This window comes from Sceloporus occidentalis, unplaced genomic scaffold, assembly GCF_023333645.1.
Source record: "Sceloporus occidentalis isolate IW3139 unplaced genomic scaffold, rSceOcc1.0.p SCAF_11, whole genome shotgun sequence".
In the NCBI taxonomy this organism is placed as follows: domain Eukaryota; kingdom Metazoa; phylum Chordata; class Lepidosauria; order Squamata; family Phrynosomatidae; genus Sceloporus; species Sceloporus occidentalis.
Window position 1 is genome coordinate 8,612,605 of NW_028316991.1, and position 25,918 is coordinate 8,638,522.

At 39.7% G+C, this 25,918-nt stretch overlaps 1 protein-coding gene across 1 annotated transcript; it reads right to left on the bottom strand.

The window, feature by feature from the left end:
* Window positions 1-5,711: 5,711 nt before the first annotated feature.
* Window positions 5,712-25,498, bottom strand: LOC149305511 (leucine-rich repeat and coiled-coil domain-containing protein 1-like). The gene is made up of 19 exons (XM_089477544.1): window positions 25,440-25,498; window positions 23,910-24,115; window positions 22,462-22,527; window positions 21,786-21,953; window positions 21,497-21,663; window positions 20,655-20,864; window positions 19,286-19,491; window positions 18,183-18,369; window positions 16,216-16,364; window positions 14,476-14,680; window positions 13,644-13,783; window positions 11,715-11,916; window positions 10,518-10,703; window positions 10,086-10,260; window positions 9,633-9,796; window positions 8,868-9,076; window positions 8,628-8,765; window positions 7,608-7,743; window positions 5,712-5,834 (listed from the first exon to the last, which is right to left on the bottom strand). The coding sequence occupies exons 1-19, from the start codon at window positions 25,496-25,498 to the stop codon at window positions 5,712-5,714; spliced, it is 3,096 nt and encodes a 1,031-aa protein (XP_089333670.1).
* Between the last annotated feature and the right edge of the window lie 420 nt (window positions 25,499-25,918).

The window sequence follows — 25,918 nt, forward strand, 5'->3', positions numbered from 1 at the left end:
ACAGTTGTTGCCAGTTTTTGCCACTCATCTCAGTTTCCCTAAAGTAAAATAGTCCCTCAATTTTATACCAAATATTTGAGAACACATATTACAGTGGAAAGGAAAAGTAAATGAACCCTTTAGAATTACCAGAATTTATGTATAAATTAGCCTTAAAATAAGATCTTCATCTAAGTTACAATTTGAACAAAAACAATCTGTTGTAACTAATGACAAATTATTATATTGTTCTTGTCCATATTGCATACATTATTTAAACATTTACAGTGTGGATTGGGAAAAGTATGTAAACCTTTAGGCTAATCACTTCAGCAAAAGCTAATTGGAGTCAGGAATTAACAAACCTGGAGTCCAATCACTTAAACGTGATTGGAGGGGTGTTTTAGAGCTACTTTAACATAATATGAACTGTCAGATCCTGTGGCCCGTCCGCACACAGGGCCGGGGTCTCTTACCTACCTGTTATGGTGACATGCAGTAGGCCGTATCCCTGGCCTCACATAGCACATGCGCCGAGTCTGGCTACAGGTCTGCAGCAACGAGGCGGTGGCACCGACATCCACCCCTGGCCTGGCGTTACTCATACACTGGGGACTGTGGCGTGACTCCTCTCCTGCCATTGGTGGGGGTGTGTCTTCCTGCCTAAAGCTGCCTCCCTATTTGTTTCTGAGCCCTCCCTTCCTGACCCTATAAAACCCAAGCACCTGCACTATCTATGTCTGAGTGTTAGCTCTGTTGTCTGACTCAGTGAAGACACAATTTTTACTTACGCTACCTCACTAGTTCGCTGTCCCTGTTTGACCCTCACCTTCACTGCTCGACATCCCAGTTCCTGACTTCAGCTCGCCTTTTGACTATCCCAACTGTCCCCTGCCCCTCGACCATGACTTGTTTATCAACTTCAGCTACCTGTTTTGTCTCTTCCTCTAGTTTGCCTGGTTAAGCCCACATGACATCTATGGGCTACCTGAAAGGCCCCAGTTTAAGCTACCAGCCATGCCCTAATAAAATGTAATGAACAATGAATGCAGAAAACCAGGTAGTTCCTGGTAAGTAAAGGGTTTACTTACTTTTTCTTGCCACTGCATGTGCGAAAACAAAAAGAAAAAGCTGTTGGTGGTATTAATAAAATAATAGAATGATGCTAAACGTGTATGTGTTGTTATATTTAATTGGGAAAGGATTGTAATTTTTCTTTCACTTTACAACATTTCTAATTTAGTACCAGTAATAATGTATCAATTTATATCAGACTCAAAAAGTTTTTTGTTTTTTTTTTGCTATGACAAGAACTATGATCTTGGTGTTGTGTTCATTTTCCTAAATGCATTGAGTATGGGGTAGATGGGTTGTATCTGAAAAGCAGATTGTTGACACTAGCAGTGTTTATTATATTAGGATTACAGAGTGCTTTATCTTTTACAGCTCATAAAAAAATCAATGTTCCGAGATTAAACAGGAATGCACCCAGACATCTCTTTTGAAGAATCTGAGCATTTATCTTCATTTAATAATTAGCTTGTTCCAAAATAAATTCAGTCTTCTTAACCAAGAACCCCATTGACTCACAATAACAATAGAAAACATTCAATTGGGACTGTTTAACTATTTTAATGAGTCAAAAAGTCCTGAAGCGGGTATACTCTTTTCTCATATTGCTGAACATTTTCATGTCTCATATAGGAGTAACATGTATTCCAATATTCTCTCCATTAGGGCTTAATTTTTTACTGTAACTTGTTTAACTTAAAGGAACCGTCATGTCATTTTGACTGATATAGATGCGTGTTTGTGTGCTCAATGAGCCAGTTAAAAAGATGATTACTGGTATCCCCAATAGGCCCAATAACAGTATCTTGGACTGTGCTTAGTTGAAACAGCCTCCTTAGTTTGCTTTATCTGGCTTAAACTTCCTTAGAAGAACTCCTGGATGATAACATCATATCCCACAGCTTATCAGTATATTATGGTTGTGGAGGTGAATCCTGACTCAGACCTAGGACAAAATAAATTCTTTGCTGTTAATAACCACTGTGCCTTGCACCTTTTTCAGTTGATTAAATGCTATTGTATTGAGTAGACAACAGTGATATTCTTGGATCTCACCATCAGAGTTCAATCATAAAGTATGGATCCAGAGGTAAATGCTGTTTGGAACTCTCGAGTACAGATTGCCTTAAGGATCCGTGAAAAAACCTCTGTTCCTTAAAGGTAACAAAGGGCTTGGCTTTCTCAAGATCCAGGTATGATTAAGTACCGATACCTCTTGTATCACTCCAGGACCACAAAATGATTTTTAAAAAGGCTTACAGCGTTGAAAAAAGATGACTGTGATCATATATGATTGGTGGGAAAGGCTAAAAAGCAGGCATCCACATGTCTGAATAAGTAGCTTTCCATTCAGGTTCTTTACTATTCAGCCCTTTACTATCTCTATTTACAACACAGCAGAATACTCAATATGGTGGAACAATACGGATGATAAATGTTGAGGGGACAAGTAAGATTGGTCATGCTTGCTTGGTAATCATATGACCAAAGGTATGTTGACATCCCACCATATTATTGAGTTTAGGTGTTTCAGACACAGTCATTGCTGACAAGTGCTTAGGCATGCCATCTCCATATATAAACAGCGGCAGTAGAATGGGTCATACTGAAGAGCTCAGTGAATATAAACCTTGCATTGTCATAGGATGTCACCTTTTGCCACGAGTCAGATCATGAAATTCCACCTCACCAACATCATTATGAATTGCAAAAACATAATCCAGTCACATTTCCCCAGCGAGAAATTCTGTGCTGACTCTATATAATTCATAGATCCATCTTTTAGGTGACTTTCCATAAATCTCACATATTAACAATGGATGATACATGATAGGAGAATTTCACTGGGTTCGGCCAAGTTTGGGACTAGGTTACTCCCACTTTGGTGAATAAACCAGGATGTTCACTTAAAGTTATATGAAACCTCTTGTTTTTTTCCTCTTTTAAAGGCCCATTTTTGAGGTTGCATGATGTTGCCACAATTCCAATGTCACCTTGTTTATATACTGATGAAGGCTGACTGATTTTGTTGAAGTAATGCAGGTTATCACTGAAGCATGTACATTCACACAATCTGCGGCAACGTCTTAACATTTGTTACATTAGATCCTCAGATCTTTCTCTGCTCTATTTGTTGGAAAAAAACAAAAAAACGTTTTTTTTAAAGAGCAATGAAGTAGATGGCTTAAATGAGTAGATATTTCTGGTGCAAAGTTTAACAACAGACATAATTCTTGGTATTGTTTGTCACGTGTGTATTTTAATACAAAGTATTCTATTTTTTTTATTTAAAATTTTTACACCTTGATTAGCTACTGACATGTATTCTATCAGGTTTTTTTGTCACAAAATGCTGAAATATTATAAGAACAGCTTATTTTTTTCTGTATTATATACAGAAAAAAATAAGCTGTTCTTATAATATTTCAGCATTTTGTGACAAAAAAAACTGATAGCTGACATTTCTGTTGGTGCCCAGTTGGAGATACAAGATGCTACCTAGCCGGTGCTGTCAGAAAGTCTACTGACGCCAGCTTACTCATTCCACAACAAAACCCCTGCCGAGTTCCTGAGCTGTGCAGATACATCCAGGCAGATAGGGGACATTTAATTATTTAGTGAATACTTTGTCATCATAGGAATAAAGAGGTATGTATTTTGTCAGTTACTAAAATTTTTTAGTTAATATTTAAGTCATTATAAATTACAAAATAGATATTAATAAAATGTTCAGTACACAAATGATGCACATCTAATAGGTAGTGACAAGAAGAAAATACCATTGAAAATGCCCATTTCCACTATCAGGGCAATAATTAAGAAGCTGCAGTAACTGATCCTGTTGACTTATAGGTACACTACATGGGCAAAAATATTGGGACACCTGACCATTACACCAACAGGGACTCTTATGACATCACATTCTAAATACATAGACATTAATATAGCTGGAAAGGTGGTACCAACTACATAACAGCTTCCCACCTTCTGGGAAGGCTTTCCACAAGACTTTGGAGTGTTTCTGTGGATCATTTTACCCATTGACCCAGTAGAGCATTTGTGAGGCCTGGCTCACAGTTTCCGTTCCAGTTCATCCCAAAGGTGTTCTATGGGGTTGAGGTCAGGGCTCTAAAAATTAAATTACGCTAAGGTTTTCGATGAACTTTTTGTAAGTCGGGGGAGGGGGGGAATCTGTAAACATTATTCATACATTTTGTCACAGAAAACCATTCTGAGGGTTATTTTATATAAATCAACACTGATCTGTTGTGGGGTGGAACTCAAGCCTAAATCTTTACTTTCCAAACATAAAAACTGCTTTAAAAAAGTCCACAATGTAGTTAAATGTACCAAAGACTTACAGGGATAATTATACCCAAAGGTGTAGAACTCAACGTCAATAAGTGCTAAAATGAAAAATTATGGAGTTTGTCATAAAATACTCCATAAAATACTGCTCCGTGTGGCTATGCAACATCAATAACAGAACATTAGTCCAAGGTCCAGTACATTTATATATATATTCATGCTCATCACACACAAACCGAAGGGAGCGGCTGCACACTCAGAAATATTGTTAATATACATAGGCTTTTATTTGCCCGGGTGCTCCAAAAATAGCCAGACACATGTAACCAAAGAAAAATGGGCACTCACGGGTCTTTGTAGCAAAGTGCATTAAGCACTAGTTTATTTCAATCAGCACGGCCAACGTTTCGGACCACCTCCGTCTTGCAAACTGGTAAACAGGAATTGCCATTGACATTTGTTGGTTTCCAAGGTGATTGCGTCACATACTATTCTCCATTGTACAGCGCTGCGGAATCTGTCGGCGCTTAATAAATAAAGTATAGTAATAATAATGAGTTTTATACAGAGCCATCAAACTCCGTAGCGCTGTACAATGGGGAATAGTATGGGAAGCAATCACCTTGGAAACCAACAAATGTCAATGGCAATTCCATGTTTACCAGTTTGCAAAACAATTGCATACATTATATAGATATATAAACAATCACACACACACATCTATATATTAGACACACATATACACACACACAGCCATCTTTGTAGGGCTTGAAGGTAGTGCATACGATTCACACAATTAGCACTTTACTGGCTAGCATTATCTGTCTCTGCAGACTGTAGCGATGGCCACGGTACAATCCGCACATTTATGCATAAACATGCCTCTGTGTTTTTGTGCTTTATACCCAATGAACTTGGGGTGTTAGATTTTCTCACAGGCTTTTTAATCCCTTGATTTAGAAGGTGTAAGGAGTACAAATGCACAAGCGATATCCTGTTCTAAAAAGTTTGCGAGATTATTTGTATAATGGTGTTTTGGGCTGCTTAGGGAAGGGATTTTATTTCTGTAAAAATAAAGAACATACAAGAAGGCTAAAAAGATCTAAAAAGGAAGGTCAAGTATTTTGTGTCAAATGCAGCATTTTATTTATCTATAAAAATAAATTATAAAGTACATGTTCTGCATTAGAACACAAAAAGCTCAAAAGGTGTAAAAAATAAAAAAATACACTATTTAAAATTATTTCATAACTTATATGTCTCCAGTACCCCTGGGAAGTGCCTTTCATGAAATTAACATACTTGTATATAGACAGGGCAATGAAATATGAAATGGAAATTCTAAAACAAAATTAAAGGTCTTGCTGAATTTCTTTTAAATTGCTGGAAAGACGCTTTATCTTCTCCTCCATGGCTTTTTTACTTTTTGCGGTTTCTTGCAAGAGCTGCCGCATTTCTTCCTCCACCTGATAAACCTGCAATGATTAGAGGCATTACTTGAAGTGTCATTGCAAACAGCAAATGCGGAATCTTCCAGTTACTCAAACAAAATTAGACAACTTCAGCTGCAAGCCAACCCTAAACTACCACTTAATGAAAAAATAACTGGCTTCTTCTGAAGAAGTCAAAAGTGATTTAGTTCCACATAGCAATTTAGCACCTTGAACTTGCAAATTGACATTGTGGAAGCCCAGACAGCTTGGACAACAAAAGGGCTGGGGTGCATTTTGATCATGATCTGCTTAGGAGGTAGGACTGTAGAGAAGCCCACATCTTGGTCTAGCTTGCAAAGTAGACACCCAAGACCACCCAGACCCATAGCTGGAGAGGAGCATTTTAGGTCAGTATCAGATTGGGTCATCTTTCTCTGCTGAGCTTTCCCTCACCCCCAAAAGAAAGTAAAGTTATTTTGAAAGTGTAATTGCTGTTTTAACTAGTACAGGGGGCGCTCAACATGCTGCCCGCGGGCCAAATGCGGCCCCGGAGACCTCGAGGTGCGGCCCGCGTAAGATCGGCAGCCAGGGCCAGGGTCTTCTGTACTGCATAGAGGAAGCGGAACCTAGCAGAGTTCACATGACATCACATGACTCTGCTCCTGTCCTGCTTCCTATGTGCAGTACCAGAGAACGCAGAGGGAGGCCTTGCCCTCCGCTGAAGTCTGTGAGCGGCATCGATGAGCTGCAGTGCAGGTAAGGGGTGGGGAGGGTGTTTGAATGAGTATGCATGCTTGAGGGAATTAATCTGTGAATTAATGAGTATATGAATGAGTGTGTGTGATAGCATGGATATGTAAGTGCTGGAACCTAGGCATGATGGGACTGTGATTGCTGTTAGCAATCACACTCCTATCATGCCAAGTCAGCCAGTACATGCTGAAACCTAGCTAGCTGCCCCCCTTGTGTATTGATGCTGCCAGCAGTATGAGGTCTGCACATCATTTACAGCCACCCTGTACCAGCATGTACTGGTTGCCTGGGTACGATAGGAGTGTGATTGCTGTTAGCAATCACACTCCTATCATGCCAAGTCATATTGCTAATTTTTTTTGTCCAATTGTGGTGTGTTTCCTACTTTTATTACAAATGTGAGTTTTTATTATTATTTATAAAAGGTGGGGGGGTCATTTTTGGTTTTGGCTAAGTGAACTGTGAATGTTTTGGTCCAGAATTTTCATTTTGGTGCATCCATAGAATAAATAGAAGTATTTCATTTTTAATTATACTGAATTTGTAGTCACAACACTTTCTAGGCCCAGAAATCAGTGAGAGGAAAAGTAAAGGTTTTGTGTCATTTACTTTATTTTAATCTGTATATTTTATTAAAGGCCATATTTTCTCTCAGTGAAAAATGAGTGCGGCCTGCGCACGTATACAATTCTGATGAAGTGGCCCACTGCAGAAAAAACTTGGACACCCCTGAACTAGTACTTGCAAGAAGAAGCTATTTCATGTACAGCATTCTTGCCTTTATTGTCTGCTTCTAGTTTCATTCATTATATATGGCACTACTCAACATGACTTTTCCATGCAAGGACCAAGAGATTGTAGAAACACGCAACCAAGATATGTTTCACCCTGTGGGAGGCAGGCTAAAAATATTAGGCCAGGTGTTCGACGCTTGCGCTGCATTACGTATACTATACTAACACCGTGGAGCAAATTTTCTTGTCAATCAAAACCTTAATGTTAATACATTTTACTGTGTCACATTCAGTAATCCGTCGCTGTGCACCGTGCATGTACACTTACTCTTTCGTTTGCGGCTTCAATTTCCCTTTGCTTGCCACTCGCCAGCTTAGTAAGTTCACCTTGATGAGTAGCAAGGAGGGACTCCAGCTGCTGTCTAAAGGCATCATCCACAGAGCGGAGCTTCTCAGTTAAAGCCCTAAACAGACATGCATAACTTTGTAAACAAGACAATCTTAACAATTAGCTAAAGAGATCCTATACATGATAAATTGTATTTGCAGAAAGTTTACATGCTTCTTCAATAAACCTATAACAGTAACGTAAAACACAAAACAAAAGCTGGGTCAGTCGAGTTCCTAGTGCATCAGCCACTCCGTGGTCTACAGGATGATACAGGGAATGGCTGAAGGAGGGGGTACAGATGTTTAGTAGAAACATAAATGATGGCTGCCGGAGAAAATGCCCAGCTGACAAGTTTGTGAAACGCTAAATATCAGCAATAACGACAATGGAGCGTAGTCACTTACGCATGCGTTTGCAAGAGAATCGAAATTTAAACTGACCAGCTTCACTACACATTGTAAAGGCCAATCCCCAGTGAGCTTCTTATGGAAAAGTCCTTGGCTGGCCCTGTATAAAGCTAACTTTGCAAAACTTCACATATGCATAGCTGACTCAACCCTTCTTACAGGAGTAACTTGAAAGGTGTCGACTCTAATCGCAATGAAGCAAGCAAATTCTTTTTAAAAATGGAAAAAAAAAGCAACTCACTAGTGAACTCCTACACAAACATTAATAATCATTGTAAAAAACAAACTATATCTAATGAAATATTCATGTAGATTGTAAGGTCTTACAATGCAGCACTGCCACATGCATCTGTTTGCACATCTAGTTTGAGAAAGAGCATTAAATGAAAAGCTATTTAGGTTGAAAATTGATGTGCATTTACTTGTTCTCCAGTATTCTAACAATACACTTTAGCTAATGGATGTAGGCCACAAATATTTTTTCAAGTAATAAAATATAAATAGCCGGGATCTGCTGCGTCAGAAGTTTCAGAAACGGTGTTGTACTTACTTCTGAGTCTGAAGGCTTTTGTCTCTCTCTTCAATCAGCTTCTTTTCCTTGGCATCAAAATTCTCTTTCATCTGCCTGACTTGTGTTTCAAGCTGGCTTAGTAATTCTGCTTTATCCTGCCACTTCTTATTCATTGCACTATGAATAGAAAGGGCAAACACATCCAATGAGCCGAGCTTCAACATCAAACAGCACAAGCTACATTTGCTAAAACCTCTGCTCCAGAGGCTGGTTAATCACCTGTAAGCCTTCTTCACATCTTCCAGCTCAGCGTCTTTCTCTTCCAGCAGTTGTTTGACTTCCTCCTTCCTCTCGGTCTGTCTTTCCAGCTTCTCTTTCAGCTCCTCCAGTTGGGACGCTTTCTCATCGCTTTGCTCTTGTAGTGCTTTCTCGGCCCTAATATTTTCTTCCCGCAACTTTCTGATTCGTTCGTCTCTCTCTTGTAGTCCCTACCATAGGGAAAAAGGTGGTATAAATGATGAACCAGCAAACATGATGAAGTACAAACAGGCGCTATTTGAATGCTTAAATGGTTTAAAGTTCCAATGGAACTTCAGCTAAAAATACACTACTGTACAAGGCAGAAGTCAATCCTAAACTACTTTATCTAATTTTGTCGCAATACACTTCCTTTATCTGCAGACCCGAAGCTGGCATGGTCAATCCTGATATTCTAGGTGCCTTTCCCTGCTCAGACACCACGCTGAGCCTATGTTTTATGGCAATGCTAACAAAATCCATCTTCCATAGACATCCATTAGAGTGTCCAGTTGATGAGCCGTGGTGTTGTTTCTCGCAAGCAGTATGATAAGGAGTCACGGTGTTTGTCTATTAGATTGGGCCAAGATAACAGAGCTAGGATAAAAGTAGAAAGTATACAAAACAGCAAATGTGCAGCTGCCTGAAAACATTATGCAATTTTCTTTTTGAATGAAGAAAAAAAATATAAAAAAAAATGGCGCCTTAAAATTGCAAGTTATAATAACAAGACAACAAAACACTCACTTCTTTTAATTTCCTAATGGTCTCGGTCTGATCATCAACCACTTTGGTTTTGATTCTTAGAGCATCGTTGTCACGCTCATTCTGCTTCCTCGAGGTTTCAAGTTCATTAGAAAGTACTTCAATTTTGGCTTCAAGCCTCCCTCTATCTTGGGCAAGAGTAACACCTAGAAAATGTTATTTTATCTCAATAAGACCCGTCTCAACAAAATGTATCAACGGTATACAAAAGGTAAAATAGTCTGGCAAGTTTAGAAAATTGTATCGCGATAAAGATTATGATAAAAGTGTGTTATTTGAGCATTTATTTCCAGTGTTGTACGTTAACCATATTTATAAGCTGTATGATCCAACTGAAACAATAAATCATCCGTTCTTGCTGTCAAGAATCTAACATGTGATAAGGATTTGGTCGCGAGCCAGGCTTTGGCTTCCATGCACAGATTAGACATTTACCTTGTTGGGTCAATTCTTCTCCCCAGATTTTTCTTTCTGCTTTTAGTCCATCTATCAATGACTCCTGGGCAGTGAGCTGTGAAATAAGCTTAGATTTTTCTTGCTTCAGAAGTTCAATTTGAACCGTTTTGTGTTTTTCTTCTTCGGCCACCATTTCCAGTGTGCGAGATTTTTTCTGCATTATCGATACAGAAAAATGACTTATTAATAATGCTAATCCATGGTTTTAGCCATCATATGGTTTTTTTAGTACTATACCACTTTACTTGCTGCATTTTTTGTAACATTTTTCTGCTCTGAATTTCAAGATAAAACCCATTATAATAAATACACAATACTTTGTGAATTGTAACAGGGTTGTAAAAAATTGGACAGAGCAACATATCCGTGATCAGCATAGGTGCAGTCAGTCATCAAATTCTAAAAACATACTTTTAGCTCGCTGGTTGCCTCTTGCTTTGCCTTGGTGATTTCCATTATTCTTGCTTTTTGCTCCTTCACCAAGGTAGTGAGCTCTTGAACTAAGCTTGCGGACTTTTTTTCTTTCAACTGACAGCTGGCAAGTGCTTCTTTATATTCCGCTAACTCAGCTGTGAGGCTATCAAAGCCATCTTTAACCTGCATCAAAAGACAGAAAAATAAATCTTACCGGGCATGCCAATGTGACAAACCATATAACAGCGTAAGAATCGAAGCTGATGTGATAGCATGATACATGTACATATTCGTATGACCGTACTAAAGAGCTCTGAACCTCAATGTTAACAAGAAACCACTGTAAAACAAACCTAGATAACATAAGCATGTCGTAGTTTTGTACACCGTGCAGGTAAGACATAGCATCAAATAAGCACAGCAGTCATTGAAGCTCCCTTGTTCTCTCCTGGTGGATTTACAGTGACTATACTGGATTTTAATATTATAACTAATAGTATATTATAAATTTCATGCCAACACCAGTAGTAAATGTATAAAATCTTCCATTGCTGCACTTTGAACATGTGCTAATTGAATTACAAACGGACAGCAAGTGCATATGTTATAACCTAATGTCATTACCATATGGTAATCACAGAATGTATCTGTACGTAGATACTTCCATTTTTTTTTTACTCCTTTATAGCATTCTGGTCCAGGGGCCAAAGTAGCCAATAACAGATTGTAGTGGGCACCGTTTGGTACTTTAGATTCCACAGTTTTATATAAAATATACTTTAGTTAGTAAAAAGATACGTGCGTGTGTAAAACAAGTGTGTTGATTGCCCGCACGGTACCGATAGCTAGTACTTGATGACGCATTAAAGTGGCCACAATGTTAAGATGTGCCTCCCCTTACCCCCAATCATTGCAGTGGCCCTAGAATTTTTTTTTTTAGAAACCGCATTAATGTTTTGCTCCTTGATTAAGATCTGCAATACTGTTAGTATCTGATATCACATCTATGCCAAACCATGAAACAACGCCACAAAAAAAAAACTGCACATAGTGGGCATCTTTCTGTAACAGAGATACCTGCTGGGACAACATGCCCTTCTGCTTCTCATAGTGCATATGAAGATATTTTTGCGGATCAAATGTAATGAGTGATGAAAGGCACTGCTTTCTGGATGCACGGCACAGTAACAGTACCTCCTTAAATCGTCCTGCTTCAATAATCAGAGCAGCACGAAACTCATCTTCCAGATCTGCATACTGCTGCGTCAGTCCATTCATCTTATCTCGGTATTCATTTATTTGTTCACTATGGCGACATTCTTCCTTGGCAACTTCTTTAGCCACTGCTTCTTGGAATTCAGGCCCGTATAAAGCCACCCTTGATTCAAGCTCCTTTCTGTTAGTTATAAAATAGAGATTATTAATTAACCAACAGTACAGACAAGCAGAGTTATTCAGTAACAAATGTGTCAAAATACACAACTTTGTCTGTATAAAATCACAGATGAAGCACACCGTGTAAGGTGATCTTTTTTTGCAAATGTCCATCGCCTTAACAGTCATTTTTCTTTATATTTGTGTACGGAGAACATGCTTAATAACAAAAAACCTCATTGGGAATTATATGGCGTACTACATTTGGGAGATAATTAATGCAAATTTTGTATGTTTACCTCAATTACAAAACTAAACTTTATTTACAGGGCACAAGCAGATTTGTTTTAGCATTATTAAAACTAAGAGATGAATACAAAAAGATCCAGATGTAAAAAAGATTCTATAGTTGCAAACCTTTATTCAAGGTTTGTCAAAGAAAGCTATTTGAATAAAAGAAATCATGAAAGATGTAATAAATATAAGTCAACTATTAATCTCCAAGGACAACAGCTGGATCCCAACACAATGGGATTCCTCTTGAGTAAACCAGTTTCAAGGAATTACACTAGTGGCGAAACCCAAATGTCTAGGAACTCACAATACATCAAAGGGCTATCTCTCTACCAGGTGGGAACAATAAACAGGAGATACAATCTACAATCTCCTACAACAAAAGGACTGCAGGAGATAGTATCTGGGCTGGAGACAAGCATGTGTTTCTCCTACAACAAAAGGATTGCAGGAGACAATATCAACCAACCCTGAATTTGCCCTGAGGACCATCAACTTCACTGTGGGGGCAATCTAACTTCCTGGACAAGAGCGGTCTCTACAGGCAGCTGGTGCAGGTACAAGATTGTGCCTTCCTAAGGATGAGTGGACACAAACTAAGAAGATGATTGGCTGGGACTGTTTGGGCATAGTGGCTATAAAGGTGTTGTGTGAGCAACAAAGAAGAGAGAGAACCAGAAAGAAAGAAGGAAGGATAATATCAAGGTGACAGGGACACCCCATCCTTACATGCACACATAGAGTCATTAGCATAGTATAGTTAGTCATAGAGCCTTGTATTTCAGACGCTTCTCTATATACTCATATATATGTATTTGTTATTTTAATAAACCCATTGTTTTAAGCCACTGGTGTAAGTGGAGTTTCATACGACGAGGAATCTGTAGTAGTTAAAGGAAAGCCAGACGGGTGAAGGTTATATATCCCGGGATTTAAAGGGGCTTTCTACAAAAGAAAAGGCAGGAAGGGATGCCCTGCCGAGTATGGTTGCTACATACGCTTGGGGCTTTATTACATCGCCTTCAGTTCTAACCCATTGAAATCAATTCCAAAAAATACACAATATAAGTAAATAGTTGTTTTTTTTGTTTTTTTAACATTCGGAAATCTCTGTTTTTAACACTGTCAAGGTGAATTATGCAGGTGGGGGTGTATCATCAAATATGTTTAGAGCGTTGTTCAGGCTAACGCTAGCCTAAAGGATCTAAAACATCGCTGATGTCTTCCAATGAGTTTCTCTTTGAAATAAATCACCTCTAAGTCTTCAGGGAACGCCGGGTCTACTTTACTAGCTTCACAAAAGGTTATGGCAGGGCACACTCCGCTTTTCAACATGTTTCTCACAGTGAGAAGCCAAACTGCCTAGGGCCAAAATCCTTGAAGATATTAGCTCTCTCTGTCGGATTTGTTTTCGTACGGTTGCTACGCGGTTCAAAGCTCAGATTACAGAAGTACCTGTGTGCCTGCTCTCTCGCAGTTAGCAGTTCATGGAGCTGATGAACTTTATCCTTCTGCTGCCGAACAGACACTCGAAGCAAGTCCACTTCTCTTTGGGAAGCAGATGCTCTACGTTCTGCTTCTTGGATCCGTTTCATCTGTAAAAAAAAAAAAAAAAAAAAAAAAAGGTATAAAATAAAATGGAATAAAATAACATGAGAACCAATAAGTGTTATAGTTTTACTTATTTTTTTACTGACGACCCAATTTAAAGAACATTTTACAGTAATCAGACTTTCAGAAAGCTATATATATATATATATATATATATATATATATTCTTTTTTTAGAATTTCCTATAAACATGGAGTAAATCATGTTGCGGTCCTTTCCCATTTTCTTTCACGCATCACTTGCTGAGCAGAAGAAAAATTTGTTCCCCCGGCACAATGCGAAGCAGCATGTGCAATTTCAAGCACATTTACATGTATATTACATGTGCATTGCAAACGGCTTTGACAAAAGCCACAGTTTAGCAATAGTTTTTCCTATGTGGATTCATATGTTTTCACCAGAATGCACATAGCGTTAAAAGAATATTCCAGTTTCCTAACTTCTATTCAAAAGGATCATCTGCATAAAAGTATTTTGTTGGATGCACAGGTGAATGTCACGGCCCAACATTTTTTATATAAAATATAAATATTAGATTATAGAAAGACTGTTGGTTATATGACATTTAAAAATAAAACACAAAATTGAATAGATTGTAAAGCTTTTCATTAAAAGAGGTTTTTAACAAACGAGTGAACTAACCCAACAAAACCCAATGAAAGGCAAGAATAGATACCTCCTGAGTTTGCTGTTGTACACGCTGTGTCTCCAACTTGGACAACGTGTCTTCCATGGTCTTCAAAGCTTTTTGAAAGTCTGCCTCTTTGCTTGCAAATTTTTCAAGTTCGTTTTTAAGTTTCTCATTTTCTTCTTTCAAATGGTGGACAAAACCTTGCAATTTGCTTTTTTCACTTTTTTCTCTTAAAAGTAATTCTTTCAACCTAATAAAGGTAAGGACACATTTAAATGCCCAGCTATCACAACGTTAAACACAAGGATCTGCATGAGACCAGCATCGGTTTTGTCTTTGAAAACCTAAACATCTTAACGTTTATATATGGGAGAAGACACAAATAAAACCATGACAAAGTAAGGTTAACATAACATAAACTGCAGTCTATGTCAGTAGGGTTAAAATGAAAGTAGACCTTAAATTTGTCTTGAACCAGTGCAACCATTTCGGTTTACAAATTAGACTTTTACCACGTCTACCCTGAGTTCAAGGGAGGAAAGGCAAGGGAATATGATTTTAGCAAAACCTTTTATGTAATTTTGTGACTCGTTGATAAATAATACTGTTTTACATAAAAAGTTAGCCCACGCTTGCTGTTGTCTGGCCCGTCTCTGGTGCCCCCAGCGATTATGGGAAAGTGAGAGGAGGCGCTGCGGGTCGTCCTCACGGGGAGCAGTGGGAAAAGATTTGTATTCTGAATCATCGCTGTTCCTTAAATAATAGAGATCAGGAAATGTCTTACAAACTACCGTCTCACTGAGGTGACTGACGAATGCTGGAGATGTGGGGCGTCCCCCGGCTCCCTATTACACATATGGTGGGACTGTCACCGAATAGGTCCCTTTTGGTCCGCTATATAGGACAGCTTACTGTCCTTTACGGATAAGGCTGTCCCCTTCACAAGTGATTTTTTTCTCCTTCAGCACATGCCTTTTTCTGTCTTTTGGTACAAGAAGTCGGTCGTCTGTCACCTGCTGGCGGCGGCGAAGGCCTTGAGTCCCCTCCTACATTTCAAGAATGTTTTTTCCAGGCGCAATGGAGGAGTTGGCTCTATTGGCAGATGAGAGATATCAACGGACCTGGTTTTACTGGCTTTCCTTTGCCTCTGGACCTCAGGTTCGGCCCTTACCGAGTGATGCGCCTGTCTGAGTCCCTACGGCTCAGTGGAATCCTCGTTTTACTTTGCTCCCTTCTCCCTTCTCGCCCCGTCCCAACCCATCTTTCCCATTCCCATTTATCTTCCCCGTCATTCTTCCCCTCTTATGTGTTACACGGCCCCAAGCTGCCCTGTCCTGAGCCGGTAATAAATGTCTTATCCCCTATTATCATCACAATGTATCTTTGATCTAACTTCTTATATACACTCTGGAACCGCTGATGTATATTTTGGATATGCTGTGCACTCTGTATTCCCATGTGATTGTACTTTTTGCCTTTCTTTACCTTTCCCTATTTGGAAATGAAACTGACAAAAAACTCCAGATTTACCCTAAAGAGTTAGCGGACTGCATTTACTTACACGATTGCATTTATAAATATATGATGCAGGTTATATAAGCATTACTGTGACTTTTATGGCTGTGCATTAACACCCAGCGAATACGCTGAGCTTCTAGGGAAGGACACCAGTGGAAGAAATACCTGTTATGTATGTGTAGAATTGCTAAAAAATTAAACTGTAGATAAAAAAAAAAAAAGAATTACCAGAAAATATAATAAGAGATCATCATATCATTGGGTTACCTATCAGTGGTATATACAGCCACACTGTTAATATCTTTCTCTTCTTTTGCTTGACACTGCAGTTCTTCAAGATTTTCGGTTAGCTTGACTACAAGCTGCTCAGCTTTCCATCTTCGTTCTCGTTCCTGGTCCAATTCTTGAACAAGCATCTATAAAAAAAAAAAAAGTCTATCATAACTGGGAAAGTGAATAAACATTGATTAGCACCATGCAACTTTTACCTAATGTAATCTAACAAAAAAGTGTATTATCAAGAACAGGTCAACTTGTGCTTCCGGTAGCCAACGGTTATTTCTTCAGCTGTTGAACTACAATGCGGGGTCTCATTAAACCTTTCGACCACTAAAAGTTGGCTGTAGCTCAGTATGAGTTGGAAACCAAACTGTTAGTTACCCATAATCAAAAGCAATGTAGGAAATTGCCGTTCCCAATTACCAGGGAAGGCAGCAAACAATACTTCCTTAACGGTGCACAAAAAGAACAGCAATGTTATCTATTTTGACCATACTGTCCATATAGAGAAAGACTGGGTGACAATAGGAAAAATATTCCCCTTTTAAACAAAAACTTACATACATTTCTTAACAAAGAGTGTTTAGCAAATTAAACTGTTAACCCCGCAGCTGCTGTATGTTCAATATATTAACAATAAAATACATGCCCACTTTATTTTTATATAGATGAGTAATTAACTCCTTCCTTGCTATATTTATTTTATATATAGAATAGCAGTGGTGGGCATGTTCTGCTATTACTGCTTTTTGAAGAAACACTTTCAAAACTTAGAAATATCCTGCAGTTTCCTATCACAGCCTGTCCTGAAATTATACCTGAAAATACGCCAGCTACATTTAAAAAAATAAATATCTTTAGAATAAATTTTGCCATCCGCTAAAACAGAAATAGCAAGGGAGCGAAGACAACAGATGGCACACCAAATAACTGAAGTCCCTGAGAGTTATTACATTGAATATTAACATTACCATTGAGTTATATGAAAAAATATGATAAGCTAGGCTACTGGTCCAAGCAGAAGACATGTCTAATTATTAGCTCGTTTATATTGATAACAGAGGTGCGCGCTCTCTTTTATTTAATCTTCTTTGGTTAGTTTGTCACTGTACTCATCGTAGACTTTGACAACGGCCACCATTACGTTGCTGTCCGACACAGTGGTTCACTCACACAACTATGCAATTGTAAAACTATTACGCAGATGCTAATTTGCACTTCCACGCCCTACATAAACCTCAAATAAAACCAAATCCAGAAAGAAAGGAAGCAAATGCATTGAATTATGCGTTTATGTAAAATTTTGTTAAGCTGAGGTTTGATGAGCCACGGAATCCACCAGTGATCTAAACCAGGGGTTCTCAAACTGCGGCCCTCCAGCTGCTGCAGGACTACATCTCCCATAATGCTCCTTCAGCTAAGGGGCTGGCTGAGGAGTATGGGAGATGTAGTCCTGCAGCAGCTGGAGGGCCGCAGTTTGAGAACCCCTGATCTAAACGGTAGAATGGCTTGTTCTTTCTGCACCTCGTTCTTATTCCCGTGCAGCCAATTATCCTTATCATTCAGCCCAATGCTTATTTTAAAACCCTTCTAAATTGTCATTCCCAAAGGCATTTTTATTCCTGATGTTGTTACCATTCCACCACTGGATTTTCATGTCAAAAACCTGCTTTCCTCTCTTATTGGATGTCACTAATCTGACCCAATAGAACAAACTGGTCATTTAGTTTGCTTTCAGTGGCTTTATTTAATTTTACCACTATTGGAGTGAGCGTCAGGTCTGTAGTTACCAGATACTTTCCTGCTGCCATTTATGTATTGTAAAAAAAACCCCAACCATCTAGAGCTATTTTTGAAAATAAGAATGAATTAAAAATTAAAGTCTATACTACTGGAAAGACCATCGGAAATGTAGGATTACATGATTGTCTCCCCTAACCACCATAATACCGTACCCTATAAGTGGATTCCTCGGTGGGATTAGGCACAATTCTCCCAGTCTTTGTTGTTTGAAGCTTTACATGCGTTCGTTCCACGCTACTGGTGTCCACTCTGTCCGAGGACACACTGCTCTGAATTTCATCTTTCCTATTATGAGGACCGGGGCTTTTCTGTTTCCGTGCTGCAGTCCTCTTTGGTGCACTGTGAAATTATCATAAAATAATTTGACTGAGAAAAGAACAAAAAACTTAATACAGATATTTTGAAGGCTCTTTGATTATTAAAGCAACAGGGGAGATAATCGCAAACATTGCTGCGTATAATTTATTCAGAAACCCTAGATTGTGAATGTCACCCGTTATATGAATGAGTGTGCATGTGTTAGAAGAGACATGGGAAGTGGGGAGTAAAATAAACCATGGGCTACAAATATAATAACTGCAGATATACAGCAAAACCACTGGATTAAACTTCAGAAATTAGATTTAAATTGCTTGATTTCAGCAGCGAGGGGACTTATGAAAAATATAGGATATACAGCTTAACCTCAACAGTAAATTGGTAGGGAGTTTGCAGGAAAGTTGCAGTTTTATCTGTTTAGATTTTAAAGAGCCAACCCCAGTGAGCGTCTCCTCCAAGAATAGTTTGGATGCCCCTGTATAAAGCATATTTAAATCACTATAGTATCTCAAATACCACTTTACTGATTGAACTATACATTATGCAGTGCCAGTTCAGCCCCCGTTACAGATACATTTGCCAGAGAATGGTCCTTTATATTGAATAGAGAACACAGGGAGTTAAAAGCACAACTGTCCAAGAATCCCCCTGACCAACTTTAGTGAAGGAAAAAAAAATAAAAAAAAAATAGAGACTGGCAACAGAATTAGCCCCTGAAACCTACGTGTTTCCATTTTACAACAATTATGCATGCAAGGTTTTTTTGTTGAAAAAAAACAAAACGGAAAAAAAAACGGGAAAAAAACACCCCACTGGTCTCATGACTTTTTTCCCCCAAACTGCCAGACTGCTAGCAAACAAATAAATCAACTAGTTCAATGATAAACCAGAAGCATACTCAAGCGACACCAAGCAAGGCTTAAAGTTGTAAAGATACCTGTTAAAAATCTTGGCCTTTGGCTGTTGGTTAGGCCTGTGATTTGGCATCTGACTGTTCTTGCAATATGCAGGGATTCTGCTTCGTCTTGTTTCCATGTGGCTTTGGTTTTCTTTCCCACTTTCACAGTCACTTTCAGTTGTCACATCTGTGTCTCTCTTTGCTTTCGTTACACTTATTGGCATCCCTGACTTTGGAGTGTGAGCCTACAATTGGAAGAACACGCTGAAGACTTAAGACTATGAATGCTGCTCACGGAAATGCTGCTTTGAGAGACCAGGACAATAAAGCAAACACGATCAGTTAAATGACTACTTATACTGCATGTGGTAAACCATACAGAATGGCTCAGTCCTAATCACCTACGTGGACACTCTTTAGATAACAATCTATGGAGGAGCAGAGCTCAATGGCAGCCTCCAGACCTGCAGATAAAGTAAGGTTATTGGAACAGAAGGAGGATTTTCTTTACTGATAGTTTACATTAGAGCACTGGGTGGGACTGTTTTCTTAATCCGGCTCCCGCTGAATTTCTGAACATTACTGCCCGCTCCCGCAACGTGTGTTCCACTCCCGCAAAAAAAAAAACGTGTCATGTGACGTGACGTAAACTCATGCGACTCCGCTGGGTTCCTGGGCAGAACAAGAGAAGAGACGCTGTGTGCAACGGCAGCTACATTGTCTGACCGCCCGCAACACCCCCACACCTGCAAGTTTTTTGACGGTTCCCAAATCCCAATGCAGTCCTCTAGTTTACATTACTGTATATAGCACTGAAAGTTATACTCAAGGGGGCTCATGGGACATCGTGTTTAGGGAGAACTGGCAGCTCACCTGTGTTTTTTCAGAAGCAGTATTTTGCTTTCGGTTATCTATTTCACCCTACAGAATAGACGAAGGGGTTGCACTTATGCTCAATACAATATTGGGTTAATGCAGCCCAAGGTCAGACCACAATGTTTTGTGTCAGCCAGGGCACGTGGAAGGGGCTCACGATGATCCTCATTAACACATAAACAGGATGGTTGAAGAAGATTCATTTGTGAGCTAAAGGGTGTGAAGTTCCTCATGGTTGGTTTACAATTCTAACAGGTTGTTCTGGGGTGCCAGCATATAAATGAATGTATCATTATACTACTTGAGGTGGTACATAAACCAGATTACTGCATATGCTCACATGCTTTGGTTTCTGCTACTTTAAATTCTGTGTAATAACCAACTCGGGTAAAAGACTGCCCTGTAAGCACATTTTCAGGAGTCAAGTGGAAAACAGCCAGATGGCAGAAGAATATTAAAAAAACTCCCTACAATTTCAAAGTCTTTCTTTATGGTTCACAAGAAAATACTATTTTACAAATTAATCAAATACCTTCTTCAGAAGGACAGATATTTCATCCTCTAGTTTCTTAATCCTCAGTTCATGCAGCGCCTCTTGATGTATGGCCTCCTCTCGCTCGGACGATGAGGTGTTACCTGCACCAGAACTCATATCAGCTGCTGCAAAGCGAACTGGACGCTTTCGATACTGAGATAACACCTCACCAATTCGCTGTGTTGCCACTGGTACATTGGTTGAATCCTACAGACAGATACAAACAAATTATAAAAATGATCTATTAAGAAGGATATTAAAAACAGCATAACCTATTTTTTCTTTGTCATGATGACCTACATTAAAGGGAGCACTTTTCGTCGGGGCTGTAGAGCTGACAGGGAGTAAGTTATCACATGGGGAGGGAATCCTGGCCATTTGCATGAGTGATGTCATGGTAATTTAAAATGACCTTTCAGCTATCATATTATAAAGCAGATAAGATAGCCGGAGTGTCCTTTTAAGCAGCTGCATTTTAATAATCGTGAAACATAAAAACCAAACAAAAAACGAGTACAACCATGTATGATATGCGGATATCAAGTACTGGTGCAGATAGCAAATGTTTCTACAAGAAAGTAGTTATCAATCTCAAATCTGTAAATCTTGAAAATCTTCTTAGAACCTTTATGTTATGTAGAACATATTATTTTACAAAGAAGTTGTACCCCAAAGTGGTTCTTACAAAGGTTTCTGTTGAACAATAAAATAATTGTGCAAAAGGAAGAAAATGATCAATTAGTAGTCAGTTAATGGATATGTCAACCCCCCAATGAATGCTTTGTGAAGACATATCAACAGTTACAACATTTGAAGAAACAGTAATGTAGAAAAGATACCTTTAATTCCTTGATTCCAACATCAAATACAGTTAGGTATTCAAAAAAGTCCAAGCTCGGAAAGTCTGCAGAGCCGGTATCAATTCCAAAGACCAATTCGCCTCTCCTGTCTTTGCCATCAAGAGTCTTCAAATGGGGTAAGCGTTCAAGGATAACATCTCTATATCCTAATGATATAACATAGCCATTCATTCAAATTAGACATTTAAGACAAAATATTGACTAATTTGCAATAGTGATGTAATACTGATGTAATGAACTATTTCAAAAAGATTCATTTTATTTTTACCTGTTATGCAACAAACTGGGTTCCCTTTTCCATTCTGTTCCAACGTAAGATGAAACAAGGACTGCAGCCCCACAATACTATGAATCACTTGCTCAATGTCACTGATGCAGTTGCTATGGAGGTATAGGCGCTTGAGCTTTTGACTCTGCCTAGAAAGTAACATTAATCCTTAAAAATAGAAGAAAAAAAAGGGAAAAAATTATGGATTCATCAAACAAATAGCAACCTAACAAGGTTGCAAGAAATGCTAATGCCAATTTAAATGTCATGGTTATTAATCTCAGAACAGCGTTACTTACAAAACACTCGATGCAGCAAAATATCGTTTTACGTTTATTATAGCGAAACATTTGAAGCTACGCTGTAAATTTTCTGAAATGGAATCCTACTAAGAGGGAAAACATGTCGTTGGCGTTAATGAAGTGAATGTTGTTTCCACTTACAATCAATAACCGGCTGTAGTGCGTCCGAAGCTTGGCGTTACACTCGCACTGCAGGCCGTTTTGTGATGCATCGTACAGAGTCACAAAAACACAAAACTTAGCTTAATGTCGTTAATCGAATGCTTCTAACGGCAATGATTTCTAAAATATACACTTCACTTATTCTACATATCAGTTTATTCCCAATCTGTTTGCCAATGAAAAGAGCCAAAAAGAAGTTAAAGCCCACTTACCAGTGATGTCATTTATGTGATTATATGATAAATTCAGTTCCTTGAGATTTATTAACCCCTGCAGCCCTGTAGGAGATAATGAATGTAATGGTTACGACAACATGAAAACATAAACAAAGTCCAACAAAGTTGTTAAAGGGGCAGCCATGCCCAATATTCGCTAAAATGAGCAGTGTTTCATTAACTGTTTCGTGTTTTGTTTACTTGGGCAGAGTTGCTTCCTTACATCAATCAGGCAGCAACACCAGATTTCTCTGCATGCAGAAAGGCCCCTTGCACGGGGAGCACACACTCCTAATGGATTCCAATAGTTAGGTTCAGGATTAAATACGCAGAGATCTCTCTGTGACACGGCCTGGTACACAGGCTACCAAACTTTGGATCTTAATGAAAGAGAAGGCCTGAATAGAAGATGGCCCTGTTCTCTGTGTCAATGTCCCCCCTAGCTTCTCTGCCGACTGTTCCCGTCTCCCTGTCTCCTTTTCCGTGGCTTCGCTCCTTCTCTTGACTCTTCTTTCTTAATCCGCTTCTCTGCGGTATCAGCTCAGTTAACCAGGTACTTCTGCAAAAGGGCGGAGCCTCCACACATACCCTCTGCCCATTGGATGAATGCGGGAGAGGCTGTCCCCGTGGTGCGAGCCGTGGCCCCGCCCTTTTGTGGAAGTACGCCAAAAAGAGAGATTCGTGGAGAAAGAGAGGTGCAGATTCAGAAATCCATTTCTGAATGAGTATAAGAGAGGGCGAGTGACAAGACCCTAGGCATAGGTGGCTGTGCTGTGAATCAAATTTCTGGAAAAAAAGACAACCTCTATTATAACACAAGGTCCTTTTTCAGAGAAGGTTTTTATGGAAATAAAAAACCTCAGAATTGAGCAAATACAGCATGATTCAAATGTTTGGGGTCACTTGGTTGTTCTCATGGAAAACAAGGACATTTCTAGCTGTAACAACCATAAAAAGGCATTTGTAACGATCATTTATTGATTTAAATTTAAACTTAGATTAGTGAACACAACGTGCCATTGGAACACAGGAGTGATGGGAGTGATAAAGGGTCATTGGGACACAGGAGTGATGGGAGTGATAAAGGGCCTCTTTACACCTATGAAGAGATTCTATTAAAAATCAGCCGTTTCCAGCTACAGTAGTCATTTACAGCATTAACAACGTATACACTGTGTTTCTCATCCATTTCATTTTAATGGACAACATTGTTTTTCTTTCAAAATCAAGGAATTCGATAAGTTTCCTCAGAATTAAACACTCACAGGGGAGCTCCCACGGAACTTTTGTTTTACTTTTCTGTTTGGCTGGAGTCTTTCTTTATCTCTTTATTTAAAGCATCATCATGCGGTTAAATGCGACTCCATGCTTCATACACAGATGTAACAAACCGAAGCAGGTAAAAAGGGTCCACCGTGAACGCTGTCATACAATCCAAGACTCACCTTCGATTTTTGAAAGCTTGTTACAAGACAAATTCAAGGAGCACAAACTCTTCAAAGAGCTCAGGCCTTCGATTCGAGTTATCAAGTTAGATGAGAGGTCCAGATGCTGTAAATGGTGTAGATGTTCCAGTCCTTCTATTCTCGAGAGTTGATTGCAATGTAAATTGATGGACAGGAGACTGGAGTCCAAGGAAATTTCCAACAAGCTATTAAATAAAAAAACGGTAAAAATTATTGTGATACACACCGCACATTACTGGGAGTGTTATGGGGGGCTGTGATACACACACACCGCACATTACTGGGAGTGTTATGGGGGGCTGTGATACACACACACCGCACATTACTGGGAGTGTTATGGGGGGCTGTGATACACACACACCGCACATTACTGGGAGTGTTATGGGGGCTGTGATACACACACACCGCACATTACTGGGAGTGTTATGGGGGCTGTGATACACACACACCGAACATTACTGGGAGTGTTATGGGGGCTGTGACACATACACACCGCAGATTACTGGGGGTGTTATGGGGGGCTGTGATACACACACACACACACACACCGCACATTACTGGGAGTGTTATGGGGGGCTGTGATACACACACACCGCACATTACTGGGAGTGTTATGGGGGGCTGTGATACACACACACCGCACATTACTGGGAGTGTTATGGGGGGCTGTGATACACACACACCGTACATTACTGGGAGTGTTATGGGGGGCTGTGATACACACACACCGCACATTACTGGGAGTGTTATGGGGGGCTGTGATACACACACACACCGCACATTACTGGGAGTGTTATGGGGGGCTGTGATACACACACACCGCACATTACTGGGAGTGTTATGGGGGGCTGTGATACACACACACCGCACATTACTGGGAGTGTTATGGGGGGGCTGTGATACACACACCACACATTACTGGGAGTGTTATGGGGGGCTGTGATACACACACATCGCACATTACTGGGAGTGTTATGGGAGGCTGTGATACACACACACATCGCACATTACTGGGAGTGTTATGGGGGCTGTGATACACACACACCGCACATTACTGGGGGTGTTATGGGGGGCTGTGATACACACACACCGCACATTACTGGGGGTGTTATGGGGGGCTGTGATACACACACACCGCACATTACTGGGGGTGTTATGGGGGGCTGTGATACACACACCACAGCATTATTACCAAGTTTACCCTGCATTGACACGCATTACACAGCTTAAAGGCTATATTTTCTCTCATTGAAATGAGTGCGGCCCTCGCACACAAACCTTTCTGCAGGAAACATCTGGACACCCCGATATAGACTTTCACGAGGCAGATGTCCTTAGCTGATGACGAGAGAATAACCTCAACCAAGTCACTGAACACTGATGATTTTCCAAAACTATTTCAAATGGGATAAGCTGGTTCTGAGATAACTGGGTATGGAAAGGCAGCAGTAGCATCACGAAGAGAAGTTAATAAAAGGGAATAGAAATAGTGTAGCCCTAATAACTCACCTGGACACCTGTTTATCCATCAGGCTCAGCTCCCTGCTCTCTGGGGCCCTCTCTGCCATCTTTCTGCCTCCCACTGGAGGGGAATAAACTTCGGGTGACAGATGGGAACGGGGTATCTTTCCCGCCACACACGCCTGCATCATCCTTATAACAGGGTCCTGCAAGTCATTCTGAGGCAAGCGGTCTAAACAGGGGCTGCGCAGAACACGAAGTTGTTGAGCTCTGTTGCCCTGGTAACGCCCAGGAAGCAGTTGGTACCAAGAAGAACCCAGAGAGTTATATGTGCAGAGCGCGGAAAGTGCATACAACACACGTATCTATACAGTGGGCTACGTGTATAGTTTAAGCCCCATCTGCAGACACCTCAAACTACCGCAGTTCAAATCTTACAAAAAAAGCGCTTTGGACATCATTGGGTCACGTGATACCTCCCTCCGCCCCACAGCAACGTCTTCTAGGAAGAAACTTTGGTTAGACGG